The sequence below is a fragment of the Lethenteron reissneri genome, chromosome 37 (assembly GCF_015708825.2).
Source record: "Lethenteron reissneri isolate LAM-NWPU_2019-01 chromosome 37, ASM1570882v1, whole genome shotgun sequence".
Lineage (NCBI taxonomy): Eukaryota > Metazoa > Chordata > Hyperoartia > Petromyzontiformes > Petromyzontidae > Lethenteron > Lethenteron reissneri.
Genome location: NC_083815.1, coordinates 6,704,470 through 6,729,226, shown reverse-complemented (window position 1 = coordinate 6,729,226; position 24,757 = coordinate 6,704,470). Strand labels below are relative to the sequence as shown.

At 48.6% G+C, this 24,757-nt stretch overlaps 1 protein-coding gene across 4 annotated transcripts in view; it reads left to right on the top strand.

Moving 5' to 3' along the window:
* The first annotated feature begins 5,971 nt into the window (after window positions 1-5,971).
* Window positions 5,972-24,757, top strand: part of LOC133351435 (homeobox protein aristaless-like 4) — a 51,563-nt gene continuing 32,777 nt past the window's right edge. For 2 of the 4 annotated variants that reach the window (XM_061566642.1, XM_061566641.1), the window contains exons 1-2: window positions 5,972-6,674; window positions 13,029-13,321. In XM_061566642.1, the coding sequence (XP_061422626.1) occupies window positions 6,584-6,674; window positions 13,029-13,321 (384 nt within the window). In that variant the 5' untranslated portion in view covers window positions 5,972-6,583. The remainder of the gene's footprint in view (window positions 6,675-13,028; window positions 13,322-24,757) is intronic. The other 2 variants (XM_061566644.1, XM_061566643.1) reach the window with 2 other exon arrangements.

The window sequence follows — 24,757 nt, the reverse complement described above, 5'->3', positions numbered from 1 at the left end:
CAAAAGTCCACACCAAAGACAAAGATCCCCCGTATAGCCTTAACAGACTGTAGGGGCAAGTGCTGTTAGCGAGCACCTATGAAGGCCGGAACGGCACACGAGGGGGTGGGTGGCCAGCACCACGCCCGACCGCCTTTGTCTCCCCAGTGGCGATGTTTACACACCGCACCAGGTACTCATTTAAGGCTGAGTCGACCTAGAGGAGGCCCAGGACCGGTTCAGATAATCGTCACTGGTGTTAGCCGTGAGCGGGAATCGAACCCGGGTCGCCAGGTTCATAGCGCAGCGCGCTAACCGCTACACTAGTTCACACCACACATCCACCAACCCGCACTGAGCAGCGTGGTGAAACACGCTCCTACAAAGCCAACATGACCAACACGCTGTCGGGAGGCATTCGTCCAGCAGTGGATTGACAAACGAGGATGTTTTTGTTTTGTTTCGTGCAAACGAGCACGGAGAGGAGGTACGTGCTTGGAATTGCACCGAGAGACAGAGAGAAGAGCGCATTGATTAAGATAACAATAGCAAACTAGGGACATCGTACAGATTGTTAAGGAAAGTAATGTGTGGGCTTGGGAAGGATACATTGTTGGCTAGACACAAGTGAGACCTATAGACGAGGCTTGTGTGTATGTTGAACTTATTTCACACCGTACGGAGCCAACCGTGCTAATCGGATGAGCAGAGATCCATATACTCACAAAGATATCCACAGACTTACATGTACTGAGTTGTGATAAAAAAAAAACAATGACTTACATAGGGACCGACAGACTCACAAAGAGACCCATGGACTCACATAGTGAACCATCGACGCAAACAGAGACCCATAGACTCACTTAGAGGCCCCTAGCCTCATATAGACTGAGTGGTGATGAAACAGGGTCCTGAAGTTGAGTGACTTACATAAACCCATAGACTCAAAAATAGACCCATAATCTCACGCAGAGACTCAGAGACCTACCCTAAGAGACCCACAAGGAGACCCATAAACTCACGCAGAGACTCACAGACTCGCACGGATTGAGTTGCGATTGACGGAATGATTACCGAGAGGACGACTCCTGCCGAGATGGAGGCTTGAGCTCAGTGGAGGCGCTGCCGTGAGCGCTATCTCCTGTGAAATCGCGGGCAGGCGTTCATCCAGCAGTGGATAAACAATGAGTGATGATTATGATGATGAGTGCACACAGATGCCGTGTATGTTTGATCACTTCCTCCCCACTCCCATCTATTTTTGTGATTACCAATGAGCATACCTCTGCTATGTATTGTTGTTGTTACGCGGTTCACGTTTGAGCGGAAACCATTGTTATCATAACAGCTCTTGAGTATAAACTATGGACAATAGCAACACGCGGTGCTGGCACGAATAACAACAACATGTTCATCATCCGCGTTGCGGGGGGGGGGGTCAAGGCGACTGATGCGCGGCTCGCTCGCTGCTTGCCGTGTTTAGTTTGTGTTTAGTTTGTAGTTTAGTTTGTAGTTTGTGTTAAGTTTGTGTTGTCCGTGCCCCGCACCTCCGACTAGCGCGGTTGGCTACGTACGGTGCGAAAGACGTTCGACGCGCATGCGCACCAACCCCCGCGTCCTTTCGATGTTATCTGAATTTGTGTCTCCCAAAAGAAGCTCCCCCGGGGGCACGTGGATCGAAACGTCGGACATCGTGCCGGACGCCACCGGACACGCGGTAACAATCAGCAAACGCATCGTGGGTTGGAAACTGCTTAAGATACCAGGCTTATACACGCGCATGTAGGGACATACGTACAAATATGAACACTTACATTACTGATAAACATGCTTCGTGATTACTATGTCATTACGATGGTGTATGCGCATTCGTCTCCCCAGTGCTGATGTTGTCACGCAGCTCCAGATATTCATTGAAGGCTGAGCGGACCTAAGGGTCGGTTCAGAAAATCGTGACTGGTGTTCGGGAATGGATCTCGGGTGGCCGGGTTAGCAGCGCATGCTATACGGGGGATCTTTGTCTTTGTACGTGTGAAACGTGGTTATAGCACTTCGTTACAAAGCCTACGACCCGAGTTCCATTCCTACTCGCGACAAAATAGACCGGTCATGGCCCTTCCCTAGGTCGACTCAGCCTTCAATGAGTACCTGGCGCGGTGTGACAACAACAGCACTGGGGGAGACAAAGGCGGTCGGGCGTGGTGTTGGCCACCCACCTCCTCGTGTGCCGTTCCGGCCTTCATAGGTGCTCGCTAACACCACTTGCCCCAGAGGGTTTTTTGTCTAAAACGTTCATTACATTCAGACTTTGTATTTTCGTAAAATGTGATTTTTATTTGTTGTAAGATGTTTTTTTTCACTATTGCTGCATGTTATTTTTATTTTATTTAAGGTCAATTGTTGGTTCAGCTATTCGGCTAACATCTATGAATGACATCGTCATGTATTGATTCGTGAATACAGTTGGATATTACATTTAAGCAGCAATTGATTGCTGTGTAAAAATAAAAACCCAACACACTCGCCAACAACACTGCCTTAAAAAGCTAAAAATGTGCACATAATCGGTGACGTTTCACGCAATAGCCCTTATTCAGAGCAGATATGAATGTTAGACGAGGCAGCCTGTGTGTTGAAAATTGAGAAATATCGGTCATTCATATACATATACACACAAATGCCTACTAATTCGCAAACATGCATTTACTGACAAGGAAGTGATGTTACTGCCATTGTTGTGATTGAGTACAGGTATGCATAGTGCATGCATGTGCCTACTACGCTTTAATTACATTTACCTTTAGTTATGCTTTTTGAAATGCAACGTACCATTTTTGCAAGAATATACATTTAACGCCACCATTTCAACGTATACTTGTGTTTATGGGGATTGCTTTTAACATGTTGTACACTATCGTTATATATATGTGCCATTTCTGAACGAACACAAATCGGGCAAAGCTTCCAAACGTCGCAAGGTGATATTTGATTGTCAACTTCGAGTTAAAATCACAACGCTTCCACAAAGAGTGTGAACATCTTTACCGCTGTCTTCTGAATGTGTTCACAAGCGTCTTGGAGTGGCCTGTTTGTGCAATTGTCACGCAGTGCACACAACTCGCCTTTGACGCAACCGTCCATCGGCGACATCATCCTTTACCATACAACGCCGTTGGGCGCCATTCTATCGCGTATGAACGCAAACCTTAATTTGAAGAAGTATGTGAAACGTTGACTTTTTGTGTAACCTTTGCAAGCGAGCGCACGACTAAGTTCGAGACGCAGAATAAGTACACGGAGTACTCACAAAACAACAAACCCGGCCAGCCATTGCAACAATGATGCTCTTTAGGCTTTAGAATTGGATAACCCCCAAAGCGACGTTGAAATAATTATGAATGAACGTCTTCAATAATACAGCCCAGACACGCATGCGTGTGTATGTACGTACGGTTGCCAATGTACAAGCGCATAAGCGTCAAACTCCCATTGTGGCATCTGCATACGATTCGTAGGCTTTTAAGACCCTGGGTTGACATAATAACCAAAACAACAACAACAACACACATGCTCCCGTAAATCGAATGCATAGCCTTTCGCTTGTGCTCGCCTGTTTCACGTTGGTTGCAATGGGCCCGTTCGGTCAAACAGCGCTCCGGTGCCAAAACAGCAAAATCCGCGCGCAGTCGCGCTACCACGCTGTGGCTTCCGCGCGAACGAGATTTTTGTTTGACTTTTGCTAGTTGCTACGATTAACACCGGCCAGCACCATCAGCAACAGCGAGTTAGCAGCGTGCCCACCGCCGACCCCCCCCCCCCCCCCCCGGAATATTGACACCGATAGTCGCCAAAATCCAATCGTCACTTTTTAGTTTACGCATTAAACTAAATCGCCGGGCATCGCATAACCAATTCCAGTGAGGCTGCGCGTTGTAATGCAATTGGCTTTTATTAATCACGTATGCAATATGAGCGTCGTCGTTATAAATACCCCGCTTGCGAGCAATAGGGTCACAGAGAGACGCGCATGGCAGCCCCGATCGCTGCCATGCGCAGCAGCGTCATAACGCAACACGCGCCACACACACACCACACACACACCACACACTGCACTACACACACGCACCACACACACACACTCCACACACACACACACGAACCACACACACACCACACACACACACCACACACACACACCACACACACAGACCACACACATGGACCACACACATGGACCACACACACCACACACACGAACCACACACGCACCACACACACACACACCACACACATGCACCACACACACCACACGCACCACGCACCACACACCATACACATGCACCACACACACACGCCACACACGCACCACACACACACACACACACACACACGCACCACACACACGCACCACACACACGCGCCACACACACAGATCGCACACACACGCACCGCACACACACGCACCACACACACGCACCACACACACACCACACATACGCACCACACACACACACACGCACCACACACGGACCACACGCAGACCTCACACACACGCACCACACACAGACCTCACACACACGGACCACACACAGACCTCACACACACGCACCACACACAGACCTCACACACACGCACCACACACAGACCTCACACACACGCTCCACACACACACCACACACACACACGCGCCACACACACACCACACACACACGCACCACACACACGCACCACACACACACGCACCACACACACACACCACACACACGCACCACACACGCATCACACACAGACCTCACACACACGCACCACACACACGCACCACACACACACGCACCACACACACACACCACACACACCACACACACCCCACACACGCACCACACACACACGCCCCACACACGGATCACACGCAGACCTCACACACACGCCCCACACACAGACCTCACACACACACCCCACACACACACGCACCACACACGCACCACACACACGCACCACACACACACACCCCACACACGCACCACACACACACATCACACACACACACCCCACACACACACCCCACACACACACCCCACACACACACCCCACACACACACATGCACCACACACACACGCACCACACACACACGCACCACACACACCCCACACACACACACGCACCACACACACACCCCACACACACACACGCACCACACACACACGCACCACACACAGACCGCACACAAGCGGCGCATCGTGTAGGTGTGCAAGAGCGCCGCCTTGAATGGCCCCTTCTCATCCACCGTGACTCGAGCGAGTGTGCGCGCGTGTGCCCGTGTGTGTGTCCAAAGCACCAGCAGAGCTCTTTACACATCACAGAACCCAGTCGCACCGTAGCCGCCCCGCAGTCAGCCAGAGCAGAGACGCTCGCAGCGCGCCGTGCGTGGGTACGCGTTGCTCTGAGAGGCGGCGGCGGTGGGCTTAAGGAATCACGGGGAGAACCGTTTAATTGGATAACGCATGTTTGATGCGGCACGTGGAAGGCTGCCGTCACAGCGAGAAAGCCCCCCCCCCCCTCTTGCCCGCTTGGCGGCGCCTTGGCAGCCCCCCGTGACCGACGCCTCTGCGTTTCTGCGGGGCGCGGGGAGCCACTACGATTGCTGTGCCCCCCCCCCGACACTGCTTGTGCCAAGAAACAGGGGCTCCGCGATTTGCTTAAGACGCGCGCACACACACACACAGAGAGAGCAACAACACAACACAAAGTAAGAGGCACTGAGAGCGAGAGAGAGAGGGCGGAGGAGCATGGTGCTAAAGAGAGGGAGTAGGAGGTGGTGGAGGGAGGGAGGTGGAGGGAGGAGGGACGAAGGGAGGGGAGGACGAGGGAGGGCAAAGGAGGTGGGGGGGGGCGAGAATAAGACGAGGAGGAGGAGTAAGTAGGAGGAGGAGGAAGAGTAGTAGTAGGAGGAGGAGAAACCAAAAATGCGCCAAAGTTTTTTTTTCTACAAACTCTGGGTGAAATTTAATTGAGGAGGGCTGATTTCTCCCGGGGCCGCGCTTGCTCGGATATATGCGGCGGTGCGTGGAAGGGCCGGCAGCGATTCGTGGCCTGACGCGGAGCAGGAGATGACATCTCCGATCCCTCGCATCAGATAGGCTGGCCCGGAGGTCGCCCCCTTCAATAGCTCAGCAGCACCGCGACTGCATTGCCTCAGTCGCAGCGGTACCGCGGCGTGCGCACGCGTGCGTTATAAATACGAAGACAGCAAACCCACCCACCCACCCTATCCCTCCTGTGCCTGTTGGGTACGGCCTGCTGCAACGCAGCCTTGCTCTACAGCAGCAGCAGAGTCTTGGCTCGCACAGCCAGGCACAGAGAGACAGAGAGACAGACGAGGAGGAAATATAGACAGAGACAGCGTTTTTCACGACTTGAGAAGTACGGCTCAAACGCTCGACCGCGAAGTGAAGTCAGCGCAGATTTGTTCTGTAGCGCTCCGTGCAATACGAAGTGGGGAAGAGTTGTGTGTGTGGGGGGGGGGGGAGTTCTTGCTCGCCGCAGAGGCAGACATTCAGGGAGAAGTTTGAGTTCGTGGCCGTGGTGCCCGCCGTCGGCTTTTAGATGCAGTGTCGAGAAGATCTGTGCGTTCTCAACTCCGTGCAGCTGACATCGTCCTCCTCTCGACCGTTACCCGACTCGTGCGCCACTGCAAGTAAGTGCGTGTGTGTGGCGTGTGTGTGTACGTGTGTGCGTGTGTGGCGTGTGTGTGTGTGTGCGTGTGTGTGTGTACGTGTGCGTGTGTGTGTGCCTGTGTGTGTGTGTGTACGTGTGTGGCGTGTGTGTGTGTGCGTGTGTGTGTGTAAGTGTGTGTGCGTGTGTGTGTAAGTGTGTGTGTGTACGTGTGTGTGTACGTGTGTGTGTGCGTGTGTGTGTGTGCGTGTGTGTGGCGTGTGTGTGTGTGTGGCGTGTGTGTGCGTGTGTGTGGCGTGTGTGTGTGTAAGTGTGTGTGTACGTGTGTGTGCGTGTGTGTGTCTACGTACGTGTGTGTGTGTACGTGTGTGTGTGTGTGCGTGTGTGTGTGTACGTGTGTGTATGTATGCGTGTGTGTGCGTGTGTGTGCGTCTATGTGTGTGTGCGTGTGGTGCGTGTGTCTACGTGTGTGTGCGTGTGTGTGTACGTGTGTGCGTGTGTGTGCGTGTGGTGCGCGTGTGTACGTGTGTGCGCGTGTGGTGTGTGTGCGTGTGCGTGTCTGCGTGTGCGCGTCTGTGTGTGCGTGTGTGTGTGGATGCGTGTGTGTGCGTGCATGTGTGTGTGCGTATGTGTACGTGTGTGAGTGTGTGTGTGTAAGTGTGCGTGTGTGTGTACGTGTGTGTGCGTGGGTGTGTGTACGTGTGTGTGCGTGTGTGTGTGTGCGTGTGTACGTGTTTGTGTGTGTGTGCGCGTGTGTATGTGCGTGTATGTGCGTGTGTACGTGTTTGTGTATGCGTGCGTGTGTGTGTATGTGCGTGTGTGTGTGCGTGTGTGTGCGGTGCGTGTGTGTGTGCGTATGTGCGTGTGTGGTGCGTGTGTGTTTGCGTGTGTGCTGTGCGTGTGTGTGTGTGTGCGCGTGTGTGCGTATGTGTGTGTGCGTATGTGTGTGTGCGTTTGAAGAACCTCTTTTTTTTCTCCACGCCCGTAACGCTTACCACATGTTGTTCTCTGCGCGTTATGTTATTGCTTTGAAGGCGACTCATAGCTGCAGCGAGAGTCGCGGCGCACGCGTTAGAGCGGCGGCACGAAACTTAGTGCGCAAAGTAGGGGACGGAGCCGTGCGACTCGACCGGTAACCACCGTGGCGTTACGCAACAAGAGAGCAGCATCGTGTAGCACACACACACATGTAGCACACACACACGTAGCACACACACACACGTAGCACACACACACGGAGCACACACACACACCACTCACACACACACGTAGCACACACACCACTCACACACACACACGTAGCACTCACACACGGAGCACACACACACGTAGCACACACACGTAGCACTCAAACACGGAGCACACACACACGGAGCACACACACCACTCACCACTCACACACACACCACTCACACACATAGCACACACACACACACGTAGCACACACACACGTAGCACACACACACACCCCACTCACACACACACACCACTCACACACACACGTAGCACACACACACACGTAACACACACACGGAGCACACACACCACTCACACATAGCACACACACACCCCCCCACACACACACACACCACACACACACGTAGCACACACACACCACTCACACATAGCACACACACACCACACACACACGTAGCACACACACACACTCCACACACACACCACTCACACATAGCATACACACACACCACACACACACCACTCACACACACCACTCACACATAGCATACACACACCACACACATACACCTCACTCGCACACACGTAGCACACACACCACTCTCACACACACACTACTCACACACACACCACTTACACACACACAGCATACACACACACACACACGTAGCACACACACACACATCACTCACACACACATCACTCACACACACACCACTCACATACACACCACTCACACACACACCACTCACACACACCACTCACACACACACCAGTCACACGTAGCACACACACACACCACTCACACCACACACACACACCTTGCTCACGCGTAGCACGCACACACGTAGCACACACACACCACTCACACACACACACACTATACACACCACTCACACACATACCACTCACACACACACCACTCACACACACACACCACTCACACACGCAGCACTCACACACACACCCCCCCCCCCACACACACACACACCACTCACACACACACACCACTCACACACACACTACTCACACACACACACCACTCACACACACACCACTCACACACACCACACACACCACTCACACACACACCCCACACACACATACACATCACTCACACACACCACACACACCACTCACACACACCCCATACACACACCACTCACACACCACTCACACACACACCACTCACACACACACCACACATACACACCACACATACACCACACACACCACTCACACACACACCACACACACCCCACTCACACGGAGCACACTCACACACACACCACTCACACACACAGCACTCACACACACACAGCACTCACACACACACCACTCACACACCACACACACACCACTCACACGTAACACACACACACCACTCACACACACGGAGCACACGCACACACCACTCACACATAGCACACACACCACTCACACACACACCACTCACACACACCACTCACACCACACACACCACTCACACATCACTCACACACACACACCACTCACACACGGAGCACACACACACCACTCACAACGCGCGTGCATTCTGTATGAATCACTGCCTCTTACACATGCCCCATCTCACTTGGCGTGTCATCTTCAGTCTAAGATGCACGAGTGGACAGAACCGGCGGTGGCGTGGTTTACGTTATTTTTTTGCGACGAATGAATGGCTCCACATTTCTCAAGAGTGTCAAACAAAAACAGAGAAATCACGAACGGATCTTGCGTTCATTACAGAATTTCTTTCCAGCGTTTTGGCGTAAGCATGAGAGCCATCACCAGCTCGGCCGACCGACTGATATTGTAACGCCATATAATTGATGACACAACTGGAATCTCGCAAAGGTGCATGTCGCGTGTTAGGTTATACGTATATATATATATAAACACGTTCATACTATTAAGCGCGTATGTGTTCAGCGACTCAGCCTCAAATGAGTACCTGGTGCTGTGTGTAAACATCGCCACTGGGGAGACAAAGGCGGTCTGGAATAGTGCTGGCCACCCACCCCCTCGTGTGCCGTGCCGGACTTCATAGACGCTCTTGCCGTCACACCACCGTTCAGGCAACACGGGGAGGAGGGTAACTTCGTATTTGCGTTCCGCGCTCAGACAATACAAATGATAAACTGTGGGTGTATATGTAATACGCGAATTATACACCACACAGGACCTCGCTGCAACGTTATTTTGACGCATTACGCAGTCAACGGGCGAAGGTTATTCATGAAACTTGGGTTGCGATGGCGGGCGGGCAGAGCGGGGCTTTTTCTGTGCCGCTGAGCACTGAGATGCACCCACGGCTGCGTTGAAAATCTGTCCCGAAGCAGTCGAGGCGTGCGTTTTTTTTTGTTGTTGTCCGTGCTGTTGCCGAAGTTTCGCGTTTTAAAAAAAATTTAACAACGAAGAGGCAACATTCCCAACGTAACATCGACGCGCCTGTGAAGAATACGACTTCTTCTCGGGACACAGGAGGGGAGCGTGACGTTCAAACCTTCACAGTCAGCTACTCTGGCCACATGCGAGCGGTGTTCGAATTGAACATTTTCAATCGAGAACAGCAAACGCCCACCGTTGTTGTTTTTTGCGAGAGGTTAATGCGGTATCAGTCGTGATTGGGAACACTGGAATGGTCAAACGGGGTGCGTGGGGGGAAGACTAACATCGCTTTAATAGCGAATCTGCGTAAAGAGTGCCGCGCGCTGATGAATGAATCATCTTAGCTCAACAACGCAATGCGGAAGGACCCTCTTGCTCACCGAGTATTGAGACTCATTGAGGATTTCCCGTGTAAAATAATCCACAATAAGAATTGCAACAATAATCATGCACGTCTTATAAATGCTGAACACGATACGCGCGCGTGTGCGTGCGTTCGTTCATTAAGAGCGAGCAACTTGGATGTTTGCTTACATTGCACGGACGGCATTTAATTTCAAAATTCCGCCAAGCTTGTGCAATATTAATGTGTTTTTTTATTTTCCCTCCGCTTAAACCGAACGCCTCCAAAAAAAAAAGACACGCATCCTGCGCTTGAGCTACTTAACGAGGTGGCGAGAGAAAGAGGGAGAGAGGTCTGCGCGTTTTACCCCCCCCCCCTACCCCACCACTCTTCTAGCCACGCGAGCGATGGCAACATTTGTTAACCCCTTGGCTGAGACACTTTTCTCCAATGCGACCCCCTTCGCGACCTCCCTCTGCCCCCGCCTGCCACTGAGTTGACACTGAACACAGTCTCGACTGTCAGAGCCAGCCGCGGTCTCGTCGCGTTAGCGCCACTTGTTATAGCAGCAGCAGTAGCAGCAGCAGGGCCACGTGTTCCTGTCCCACGCGTCTTCTCACGTCGAGCACTCTCCAAAGGTCACTGTCACAAGCGGGGTCAGCAACTGCTGCTGCTGCTGCTGATGATGATGTGGCGATGATGAGACTCGTGACGATGAAATGTCTCTCGCCCTGAGCCCTTGTCAATCGCAGCATTGACACCGAAAGTGCGCAATTTAGCGAAGCTCTTCCGTCATTTTGTTTTTCAAATTTTCTTGCTGTGGATTTCACACCTGATGATGATTGCTTGTGTTGCAGTCGAAACGTCGTGATAATTTTTATTGTTTTATATTTTTATTATTTTATTATTTCCCTTCTACGTGACTTTACCGAAAGAACCAAGAATATGAATCCCTGCAGTCACGAAAGCTTTAAATCAAAAATCTCTTCCGTCGTGTTTCCGCGTCGCACCGCGCGTTGTTCGACGCGGCTTCGTGCGGTATTCGTTTCCACGTGTCGCGAAACGACGGCCATCACGTCGAACACGGCAAAGAACAACCACGAAAACACCACTCGAAGAGCCTTTTCAGCATCCACCGCGACAAGCCCAATCAGTCGCACGTAGCAGCAGCCACCAGTTGTCCGTCATGCACACACAGAAGCGGTTTTGGGTGTGCGTGGTCATCGCCTGTGGAACAGCCTGCCAGGGGGATCTGATGGCTTCAGCAAACATTAAGCGCTTTTAAGTTCTATCTAAAAAGCTCACCTTTTAAAACTTGCTTTTACTTAAGATTATTGTATAGTGTTCTTTTTTTAATACGCCTTCGACGGTAATTATAATGCAAATTTTGTTTTGCATGGAAATTGCTTTTAATCTTCTTGTGATTTAATCTTTTTTATTATTATATCTGTACAACACTTTGAATGGCATCCTTTGCAACGAAATAGCGCTATAGAAATAAAGGCATGATTGATTGATTGTTGCCAAAGTTACATCGATATTCCCGCCACGCGCACCGAGTTAGAAGATCAGCGGCCCGTAACTCACTCGGAGCGGCCAACCGAGAAGCAACGAACGATTGCGACGCAGATTTGAGTGAAACGAAACGACGACGACCGCGTTTTGAATTCAGCAAATCCGTGGGTGACTTGGACCAGAGACGAGATGGGCGGTCGTTCCAGGACAGGGCAATACCAAGAAATAAGGAGGAAAACAATGAGGCTTGCATCCTGCAATCATAAACGGGGTAGTTGAACACAGCACGGACAAGAGGAAACGACCAATCTTGTCGGAGTTGGCTGTTGTGGATATTTGACCGGTTTGTCCGTGTGTGTGTATCCATGCGTTCTGTTGTTTGCAATGCCGCATTCGAATTCATAGCACCTGTATGTCCGCACGCTGGCAAATTTGCGTAACCAACGAATTAATAGCTTGCTGATGAGCGCCAAGAACTCGCCACCGGTGAACAAGTCTGCCTTGTTGACTGCCGTTACCCGTGAATTATATAAAGAGCCTATTCCTGTTTTATCACCAGTGGACTGTGCAATCGTTGCCACTCAGACGTAAGTAAATGTCCAGCTAACAACGTCTCCTCCTCCATCCTCGTCTCTCCCCCCCACCCCACTCCCCCTCCTCTCGTGTCGCCTCCTCCTTCTCCTCGCCACCACCATCACCACCACCTCTTACCACCTCAACCACCACCACCACCACCACCTCCACCACCACCTCAACCACCTCCACCACCACCTCCACCACCACCTCAACCACCTCCACCACCTCCACCACCTCCACCACTTCCACCACCACCTCCACCACCACCACCACCTCAACCACCTCCACCACCACCTCAACCACCTCCACCACCTCCACCACCACCACCACCTCCACCACCTCCTCCACCACCAGATCTCTCGGCCATGAACCAGTCGACAACGATGGACGCCTCCTCGTACCTGGCTCTCAAGCAGTCGTCGCTCAAGGATTCCCCGGACAAGTCGAGCGGCGAATCGGTGTCCGAGCGAGACGGAGGGGGGGGCACGCCTGGCGTCAAGGCGGCCAAGAAGAGACGAAACCGCACCACCTTCACGAGCTACCAGCTCGAGGAGCTGGAGAAGGTCTTCCAGAAGACCCACTACCCGGACGTGTACGCACGAGAGCAACTCGCATTGCGCACGGATCTCACGGAGGCGAGAGTGCAGGTAAGGGCACGGTGGGGGGCTGGGGTGGTGGGGGGCTGGGTGGGGATGCAATCGATGGAGGTAATGGGGAAAATAAATTTGAATTCGAGAACTCGTTGGTGTTAAAGTTGCAGCTCTCTCTCCCCGTTGTGTGTGTGGGGAACTGTGGCGCGGCAGTTAGCAACACGAACCTGACCACCCGGGTTCCATTCAAGCTTCACGGCCAACACCGGTGGCGATTATCTGAACCGGTCCTGGGCCTCCCCTAGGTTGACTCGGTCTCAAATGAGTACCTGGTGCTGTGTGCAACAACATCGCCACTGGGGAGACAAAGGCGGTCGGGCGTGGTGCTGGCCACCCATGCTCTCGTGTACCATGCCGGTCTTCATAGGTGCTGCTCGCTAACAGCGCTTGCACCAAAAGTCTGTTTAGGCTATACGGGGGATCTTTGTCTTGTCCTTGTGTTTCGGTTTGTTACCACGTGGTTGCCCGACGTTTCGCTGCACATCGGACGTCAGTCGCGTTGAACAACGCGCAGTGAAACCCGCTAATATATTCTAGATTTGAAGCTTTCGTGACTGCAAGGATTCATACTCCGAGGTTTTATCGGTAAAGTCACGTAGGTGAAAATTTTTAATTAATAAAAGTAAAATAAAAATAAAATAAAAATCACGAAGTTTCGAATTTCTCTCACTTGATACAGCTGTCGTGCTGTGACGGTTCCACCTGAAGACGGAGGCTTGTGTTGCCTTCGAAACGTCGTGATTTTTATTTTATTTTTATTTTACTTTTATTAATTTTAATTTTTCACCTACGTGACTTTACCGAAAAAACCTAGGAGTACCGCTAATATATGTCGGGCGTGGCGGGGGGGAGAGCTCTCTAGCAACAAACTCGGGAGCCTGAGCAGTCATGATACTCGTCACTTTGTCAAGGGAGACCTGGGCCAGGCAGTGCAGGCACATGTGTAGGGGCCGTCCATAAATGACGTCACGCACCTAGGGGGGGGGGGGGGGGAGTCAGACATTTGTGACGATGTGTGACGAGGGGGGAGGGGGGTTGAGAAATGTGACGTCACATCAAAATGCGCAACTTTAAATAAATATAGAATAATATACTGTTTGATATTAATATTATTTTATTATTTCCCTTCTACGTGACTTTACCGAAAGAACCAAGAATATGAATCCCTGCAGTCACGAAAGCTTTAAATTAATAAATATAGAATTGTTTATAACAACACTAATTGTTCTAACAATACTCTTACAACATCAGAGTGCAGCGCCACATTAAATACGCTCTACAATGACAATAGTTTAAAGCGATTTGAAGCATTTTTTATTTTCAAAATGGAGTCATGGTTTTGGGGGGGAGAGGCAGAGCTTTGTGACGTCATTTGAGGGGGGGTCTGACTTTTTGTGACGTCGCGTGACGAGGGGTGGGGGGGTCAAAAATCGTCCAAAATCGCGTGACGTCATTTATGGACGACCCTTTTATCAAAGGAGACCTGCGTGTAGCAGTACAGGTACATGTGTAACAATGTGACTGGCTACAACAATGAATGGTGGTAATTCTAATGATGATGATAACTAAGCCTATAGCCATGTCCAAGGCAGTTTATCTGAAATATTCAATCGAAAATAATGACCCGCTAATGATAATTAATGAGGGGCTGGGGTCCACACGAGTGACGTCATCAGCTCATGATTATTAATGAGGGAGGGACCTCCATGTGCAGTGACGTCATCCGCTCATGATAATTTATTAGGGGCGTGGCATGTAGAGTGACGTCACCCGCTCATGATTATTAATGAGGGTAGTTGCCCCATGTGGAGTGACGTCATCCGCTCATGATTATTAATTAGGGGTGTGGCATGTGGAGTGACGTCACCCGCTCATGATTATTAATGAGGGGTGTGGCATGTGGAGTGACGTCACGCGCGGGACACACACACATTATTGACTTATGATATTAGTAATGCAACAATTAACAATGATAATATTAATGGTGATGATGAGATGCCGCCGAATGGAAAGGGTACCCAGAATAAGTGTTTTTATCTTTTCTTATTGAATTTACATTCTGTTCAAATGCAATGGCTACGTACGGTGCGAAAGAAGTTCAACACGGAGGCTTTCGCAAACAATATCCATAACATAGTTAGATCGCGTAAATATGAATATACATGTGTCGTAGGTAGTACACACATCACTGCAGTAGTAGTAGTACACACTGTAGTAGTAGTAGTAGTACACACTGTAGTAGTAGTAGTAGTACACACTGTCGTAGTAGTAGTAGTACACACTGTAGTAGTAGTAGTACACACTGTAGTAGTAGTAGTAGTACACACTGTAGTAGTAGTAGTACACACTGTAGTAGTAGTAGTACACACTGTAGTAGTAGTAGTACACACTGTAGTAGTAGTAGTACACACTGTAGTAGTAGTAGTACACACTGTAGTAGTAGTAGTACACACTGTAGTAGTAGTAGTACACACTGTAGTAGTAGTAGTACACACTGTAGTAGTAGTAGTAGTACACACTGTAGTAGTAGTAGTACACACTGTAGTAGTAGTACACGTGTTACTGTAGTAGTACACACTGTAGTAGTACACGTGTGTATAGTACAACACTGTAGTAGTAGTAGTACACACTGTAGTAGTAGTAGTACACACTGTAGTAGTAGTAGTACACACTGTAGTAGTAGTAGTACTACACGTATCTAGTAGTAGTACACACTGTAGTAGTACACTGTAGTAGTACACCTGTAGTATGGTAGTACACACTAGTAATAGTAGTACACACTGTAGTAGTACACACTGTAGTAGTACACCTGTAGTAGTAGTAGTACACACTGTAGTAGTAGTAGTAGTACACACTGTAGTATAGTAGTACACACTGTAGTAGTACACACTGTAGTAGTACACACTGTAGTAGTGGTAGTACACACTAGTAATAGTACACACTGTAGTAGTTACACACTGTAGTAGTAGTACACGTGTTACTGTAGTAGTAGTAGTACACACTGTAGTAGTAGTAGTACACACTGTAGTAGTAGTACACACTGTAGTAGTACACACTGTAGTAGTACACACTGTAGTAGTACACACTGTAGTAGTACACACTGTAGTAGTACACACTGTAGTAGTGGTAGTACACACTAGTAATAGTAGTACACACTGTAGTAGTAGTACACACTGTAGTAGTAGTACACGTGTTACTGTAGTAGTAGTAGTACACACTGTAGTAGTAGTAGTAGTACACACTGTAGTAGTAGTAGTACACACTGTAGTAGTAGTAGTACACACTGTAGTAGTAGTAGTAGTACACACTGTAGTAGTACTACACGTGATACTAGTAGTAGTACACACTGTAGTAGTACACACTGTAGTAGTAGTAGTACACACTGTAGTAGTGGTAGTACACACTGTAGTAGTAGTACACACTGTAGTAGTACACACTGTAGTAGTAGTAGTACACACTGTAGTAGTACTACACGTGATACTAGTAGTAGTACACACTGTAGTAGTACACACTGTAGTAGTAGTACACGTGTTACTGTAGTAGTAGTACACACTGTAGTAGTAGTACACACTATAGTAGTACACACTGTAGTAGTGGTAGTACACACCGTAGTAGTAGTAGTACACACTGTAGTAGTAGTACACGTGTTACTGTAGTAGTAGTACACACTGTAGTAGTAGTACACACTATAGTAGTAGTAGTACACACTGTAGTAGTACTACACGTGATACTAGTAGTAGTACACACTGTAGTAGTACACACTGTAGTAGATGTAGTACACACCGTAGTAGTAGTAGTACACACTGTAGTAGTAGTACACGTGTTACTGTAGTAGTAGTACATGTGTTACTGTAGTAGTAGTAGTACACACTGTAGTAGTAGTAGTACACACTGTAGTAGTGGTAGTACACACTGTAGTAGTAGTACACACTGTAGTAGTACACACTGTAGTAGTAGTAGTACACACTGTAGTAGTAGTAGTACACACTGTAGTAGTGGTAGTACACACTGTAGTAGTAGTACACACTGTAGTAGTACACACTGTAGTAGTAGTAGTACACACTGTAGTAGTAGTAGTACACACTGTAGTAGTAGTACACGTGATACTAGTAGTAGTAGTACAGTGTAGTAGTAGTAGACCCTCTACCTGAGTTTGTTTCCCAGTTCAACTCGGACGAACGCCCCTGGACAACGCCCCCCAGTGCTGGATTAAGCTAATGCGGGGCCTGTAGCATATGACGTCATAAAGGGGCCCTAAATAAATAAATAAAAACACGTAAATATTAAAACGCAAATGTTTAACTTGTATAGTAAAGTAACTGTTATAATAGAACGAATCGCTAACCCTAAACACCCAGCCGTTCATAAAAGTCGAAGGCGGTATAGTACTATAGTAATAGAGCAAGTGCAGAATCAATTTATCGCTCGAAAGCATTTAGCGCGGGGCCCTTGAAAGTGCGGGGCCCGTAGCCACGACATATGTAGCTACTTGTGCTACTAGGATGATAATCCAGGTAGCAACAACAGGTTCCACACTGCCCACCAGGGATTAGTTGTCTGTCTGTCGTGCACGGAATGCGCTGTCCAACCAAGTTGCTACCTGCCCACTACGAAGGAATCATAATTATCCTCCACTTTGGCCATCCTATCTTAATCTCGCTCCTTCGCGACGTCTATCGAGTCGCATGCAGTTTGCGTGAACATCAGCACACGGGGATACAAAGGCGGCCGGGCGTGGTGTTGGCCACCCACCCCCTCGTGTGTCGTGCCGGCCTCTATAGGTGCTACTCGCTAACAGCACTTGCCCCGACAGTCTGTGAAGGCTACCGGGGGGATCTTTGTATAGGAAGCAGCTTTGGACGTGGACATTGACGTGGGATCGATCGAAATGTCTCGTGCGGTGTGGAGATGCCATGACCAAGGGTGGCACAGTCGGGTTTATTTTACAATCGGGTTAAATTGTTCTTGATATTAAACCCGATCATCTGAGATTGGGAGAAATCCGGTTTAATGGGTTCGAATTGCAGAACCGCACTTCTCAACGATGGGCTTCATCCATTCTAAGCTAAGGAACTCACTGGCACCCACGATTGTGGAGTGTTCATCAAGACCAACCTGCCCGCCGCATTCTACGACTTTTTTACACCTGATGAAGGAAGCTTGTGTTGCCTCCAAAACGTCGTGATTTGTTATTTTATTTCTATAATAAAAAAAAGATATTTATTTATTTATTTCCTCCTACGTGACTTTACCGAAAAAACCTAAGAGTATGAATCCTTGCAGTCACGAAAGCTTCAAATCTAGAATTCTACGACGACCCCGTGTCCGACGGCCCCCCGAGTACGATAGCAGCACCGACGAGGAAGCAGCCTAAGCCTTGGATCAGAGTTTCGTATTCATTAAACCAGGTTTTAATTCCCCCAAATCGGGTTTAATTGTATTAAAGAAAAAACCCGATGCATGCCGCTGGAAAAATCGGGTTTTTTCCACCCATGGTAGATGCAGCTTCGTCTTTGTGCGTTCGTGTATCGGTCATTGTCGATATATTTACGTGGTCACGTTTGTGTGTACATGCGTCACCTTGCACGCTGTGTTCGCCAACACGCGTACTGACTCTCGATATGTAGAGAGTGGACCTCAGTACTTCTAAGCAATGCGTTGATATGTTCAGCAGTGGATGTGAGCAAAAGGCTACTGTTGAGTAGGTTTCGCCTTGATAAGGAGTCATCGGCGAGCCAGAACCAACTACAAGCTACAATGTCGTAGGCAAGGAGGCGACTGCTCGGAAATGATAAGAACAGGAACAGCAGAAGTACAACCACTTGTTTACATGGCTATGTGAACATAACGCACGTGACAAGGCGTTCACTAAGCAGTGGGTTGATAAAGCTGCACATTTGTGTTATTGGTATCTACTCAGTAGTCTTATTGAGTCTCAACTATTTATTTTTTTCTCAGGAAGGTCCCGCATTGGGGATGCAGCGTGTGTATATATGTCTAGGTGTGTAAGGGAATTCCACATTCCAACGACGGGGCCAGTCCATCCATAGGACGGCCACCGCTGATTTACCACAATGGACTGCGTTATGATCGTTTTTTTTTAGAGTGAATGTTTTAATAGCATGCTCTATATGTCTTGAACAAAATAAATACAAATATAAGCAAGCTTTGACAATCCTCCACGGCCTTCCTGGAGTGCATCATTTTACCAGCATGGCTTCAATACAAGCAAACTCTGAATCGGCTTCGACAAACTCGTTGGTTCTTTCGGTAAAGTCACGTAGGTAAAAATAAAAATTAAAAATAAAAATAAAATAATAAATGAAAATAAATCAATTAAATCACGACGTTTCGGAGGCAACACAAGCTTCCTTCATCAGGTGTAAAAAGGTTATTTGTGAGTTATTTTGCTTTGCCTGTTTACACCTGATGAAGGAAGCTTGTGTTGCCTCCGAAACGTCATTATTTCATTGATTTATTTTCTCTTGTTATTTTATTTTTACCTACGTGACTTTACCGAGAAAAACCTAAGAGTATTATTACATTTGTATCCGTAAATGAGTTACTGGCTGTTTTGAATATGAATAGCTACTCGTACACGTAACTGATATAAATTGCATATCTTTGAGCAAATTTGCATGTTTTATATATATACGTATGTTTTAAAAGCTCGTCTGAATTAGTCAGGTAATATTTGCCTACATGCCACGACATGCCAGTTAATAATACTCACTCACTGCCACAACAAAGAGTATACCATGTGACTATATACAACATCTAAACACACTAGATACAGCGATGCTCTTCATTGCGTAGTTAAACAACGCGTGCGCCTGCCTTGAAGGGCACACCTACAACACACTCGTTATTTCGATATGTCCGCGGTGTGCAACGCTGCTAGTTTCACGATGTGATGGAGCGATGGCGTGGTGGGAGCAGTCAATGCCCTGCTCTAGGAGCCCGGGATCCTGAGTTAGATTCCCGGTCACCACCACGAACATTCGTAGCGAGTGTCGTGTGAGCCAAACCCTCGAGGTCCGACGTTGCACTGGCCAGTGTGAATTATGGTCAATGAACTCCATCCCCACACACTATCGACAAAGGCGTTGTGGTTTATTATTATGATCACCATCGATACCCCGTCTGTTTCTATTATATATAAGTATATATTGATACATTTACGCTAAGATTTACGCAGTGAGCATCTTTGTAATGCAGACCAAGAACGCACTTTTTTGTGTATCTCCCCTGTTGTTACTCAGTACCATTTCAGCATCTTACCATTTGGACCTAACTGCAACTATATCACATCGATAATCATACAAATATATTATACGTTGCATAATTCTCCGACATCAGCACGTTTGCACTTGTTTAATAGAACTCTTGCACAGATAATGAGCGCCACGGTGTCAAGGAGATGTTAACTACCTCGCCTGGTGTACAGTAGGTCGTGGGTTCCATCTCGACCCTGACGCCTGCTGCTGCTGTATATTTGGAGTTTGCGTGTCTCTCTCTCTCTCTCATCATCATCACGGTGGCTAGGAGATGTTAACTACCTCGCCTGGTATACAGGAGGTCTGGGTTCCATCCCGACCCTGACGCATGCTGCTGCTGTATATTTGGAGTTCGCGTGTCTTTCTCATATCATCATCACGGTGGCTAGGAGATGTTAACTACCTCGTCTGGTATACAGGAGGTCGTGGGTTCCATCCCGACCCTGACGCCTGCTGCTGCTGTATATTTGGAGTTCGCGTGTTCTCCCCGTGGTCGCGTGGGGTTTTTTTCTCCGGGTCCTCCGGTTTTTCCCTCCACGTTTAGAATCAACGTGCGTTTAGAGTATTTGGCTGCAATACATTTCCACGTGATGAGCTCCTTCGTTGAGCTTTCATCAGTTTTTTTTTCCACGCCTCTGATGAAATTCTCAATACATGGCTTCAAGTCCCATGTTGCTTTCACATCTCCCTGCTCACATCACCCATGTTTGTTACTACTCATACAAGTCTCCCCTCTGTCTTTTCCGAACGGCCCGGACTCTCTCCCTCTCTCTCTCTCCTGTGGTCGCAATACTGCTGCGTAATTGTTCAGCGCTTAATGAATTGCTTTTTGAAAGACGCCGTATAAAACTAATTTATTTGGCTTGCTGGCAATGGCTTTATACTCGTGCTCTTGCAACGACATCGTCTTACGCTATCGCTTGCCAATCATCACCGACTGCTGCCAGTTCAAACCCACGCGTATTGCATATATCAAAAATAATAATGATGATTGCAACTGAACGCTATGACGTTTTTTCCTATCGGACACGCGATGTTCCACGCAGAGCCGCTGTGTTGTTCGTAGGGAGAGAGAGAGAACCCCCACCACGCTCATTGCAGCTTTAATGCAAGGAGTAGGTATATGCACACATACATCGAGCAATCAAGACATTACCAAGCTCGTATGAGCACAGCACTAACAACACACGCAGAGGGTGCATGATAACAATGTCGCGTGTTTTTTTTGTATTAATTGAAAAACAATTAAAAGACGGACTGACGTCATTGGCGCGTGTAGGTTTGTCTTGCCACAAAGACAAAGATCCCACGAATAGCCTTGAACAGACTGTTGGGGCCCTTGCCACAAAGACAAAGATCCCCCGAATAGCCTTGAACAGACTGTTGGGGCCCTTGCCACAAAGACAAAGATCCCCCGAATAGCCTTGAACAGACTGTTGGGGCAAAGTGCTGTGAGTGAGTAGCACCGATGAAGGCCGACACGGCACACGATGGTGTATCTTGTGCGGTGTGTATAACATCATCACCACTGGTGATGATGTTATACACACCGCACAAGATACTCATTTGCGGCTGAGTCGACCCAAGGGAGGCCCGTGACCGGTTCAGATATTGCCACTGTTATTAGCTGTCGTGTTTTTTTTAAATAAGCTTCGGTCGAGCAGGCGACCGATCGTAGACGGGACGCTTACGCGGATGATGATGATGATTTGTCTTTTTTTATCTGCGATGCTGCGTTGGCGGCGGTGTACGAGGCACGGTAAACGAAACCACCCAAAAACACATTCGTCAATAACGCCGTGGCCTTAAAAATTAACCCGCACACACACACATATATATACATTTACGAGGCGACGTTTCGGACGATGGCCCTTCTGCATGGCAGAGCGGTGCCTAGGAGGAAGAGAATGGAGGGCGACAGTGCGCACAGAGCAATGCCTTGCGGGTTCGACTACGACGGCTGTCATCTGGAGTCGGGACGCCGAGCTTAATTGCATATTAAACCTCGCCTACCTCCGATTGCCTCGCGATATTATATCGTAGTAACAACCGGATTATAAGACGCACTTTTCCCTTTAACCCCCCCCCCCCCCTTTGTACATTTAAAACAAACGTTTTGGGTGCGTCTTATAATCCGGCTATCAAACTCCCGGAATCCACGCGTTAGTCAATCAGTCGGCATACAGAGCAGGGCCAGTCTTCTCATTCTTCTTCTTTCGTACGGCCGCTGATGTCGACGCAGAGCAACGAATACGATTTCACATTCAGGTGGTCAAAGGCAGCAGACATCCGCGTCGGCAGTCGCGGTGTGTACAGCTGTGATTGTATTTGTGGATCGGGGCATCACGTCCGGCTGTACGGTGTGTTCTGGATGACCACAGTCGCACACTGCTGTTGAGATTTTAATCTGCTATTTGTGCATCAGATGGTTTGTGAGGACGTGGTTCAGGGTGGACCGCGAGCTCCGTGAAAGATCAAACCGAGCGATATTTCACGAGGTGTGTTGTGAGTTCTTTTGAACTCCATTCAGCTCGACCAAGCTTCACCGTAGTTGAACTCGCATCGCTTAAAGGTTACCCAGGACCAATGCACATCACTCGTGTCGGGCGTCGACGCATAATCAGACAACGTACGCAATGAATACCCGAGCAGTGAATCTGCAGACGATATATCGATTCTAAACCAAATCGTGCGTGGAACCAATCAAGGGTACGAGAAGGCGGGCGGCCCGGATTTAAAAAACGGTGGCATTCTTATTACCCCCGTTGTTAACTGCAGGCAAAGGCAAACATTCATGTGCAAATATCACGCGCAGAATTGCTGCGACGCTTTTGTGTCGCGATTGTTCCACGGGGAGGTGACGTCTCGCAAGGATTCGGCATCGGCGACTGAGTGTTTTTGAGAAAGTGGTTAAGCATATATCATCGGCGGTTGCTCATCGACCCACGATAAGATATACAGGCTGTGTCCACTAATTGATAGACACACACGCGCAGACACACACACACGTGTGTACGCGCGCGTGTCGCTCCAATGTGTCGGAGCGGTGGGCGGAGTGGATTTGTTAAGCACCGTGCCCGCTGTAAACGCAGCGACCTGAGTTCGATTCCCAAGCCAGGGCTAATATCAGGGGGTAAGTTACATCGGAAACCTGCACCAGTCCTTGCCAAACACCGCGCCCCCGATCATAAAATTCACCACCCCCCCCCAATGACCAGCGTGGTGAAGTATGGTAAAATAACCTGAATTATAAAACGCACCCCTGCCGTCTCATTTAAATACAGGGGGAAAGGAAAGTGCGTTTGATAAGCCGGGGAATATATTATTACGTTTTTTCCACTTGTAATATGAACTCGTGATATATATACATCCTCCATCGGAGAATTGGCAAAAAGTCCCTAAACCCCTTCATCTCAGTTCAGTCTGAAATGTGTGGGACATGCGGTATATGGACTTCCCGCCCACAGCGTTAATTTACCATTTAAATTCAGGTTAACTCTTCAGGCAAATTAAAGTGTCTCTTTTTTCCGAATCAGGTAACAGCTTCAAACTGCATTTGAATTAAGAAAAACAATTTATTGGCGAACTTGGAAAGGTCGGCGATATTGGGCAATGGAGAATAATATATTTTGGAGGTAACAAAAAAAATCTCTTGTCCTGGATTATTAATCACCGACCCCACAAGCAACATGAGAATGCGTTGCGCATTCAGCTTATTCATGGCGGCAACCATATCCAGGCGAATCGGTGCCAAGCCTACATTGTATTACTTTTAAAGCAATGCTTATGAATGCGTTCATAGCAAAGCAACAGTAGTTTAAACAACCTAGCCGTATTCTCCCGCATTATAAGACGCGTTATCCTTCTCCTGTATTTAAAGCCAAAACTGTGTGTGTGGGCCGGGGGTGAGTGGCGTCTTATAATCCGGTAGGGGCATGCGTGTTTGCGTGACTAGATTGATACGTTTCGATTTAAAGCTTTCGTGACTGCAGGGATTCATCTTCTTGGTTCTTTCGGTAAAGTCACGTAGAATGGAAATAATAAAATAAAACATAATAAAATAATTCTGACGACGTTTCGGCCACAACGCAAGCAGCCGTCCTCAGGTGAAGAACAGGTCTGTCGGGGAGACCTGGACGACGTTTCGGCCACAACG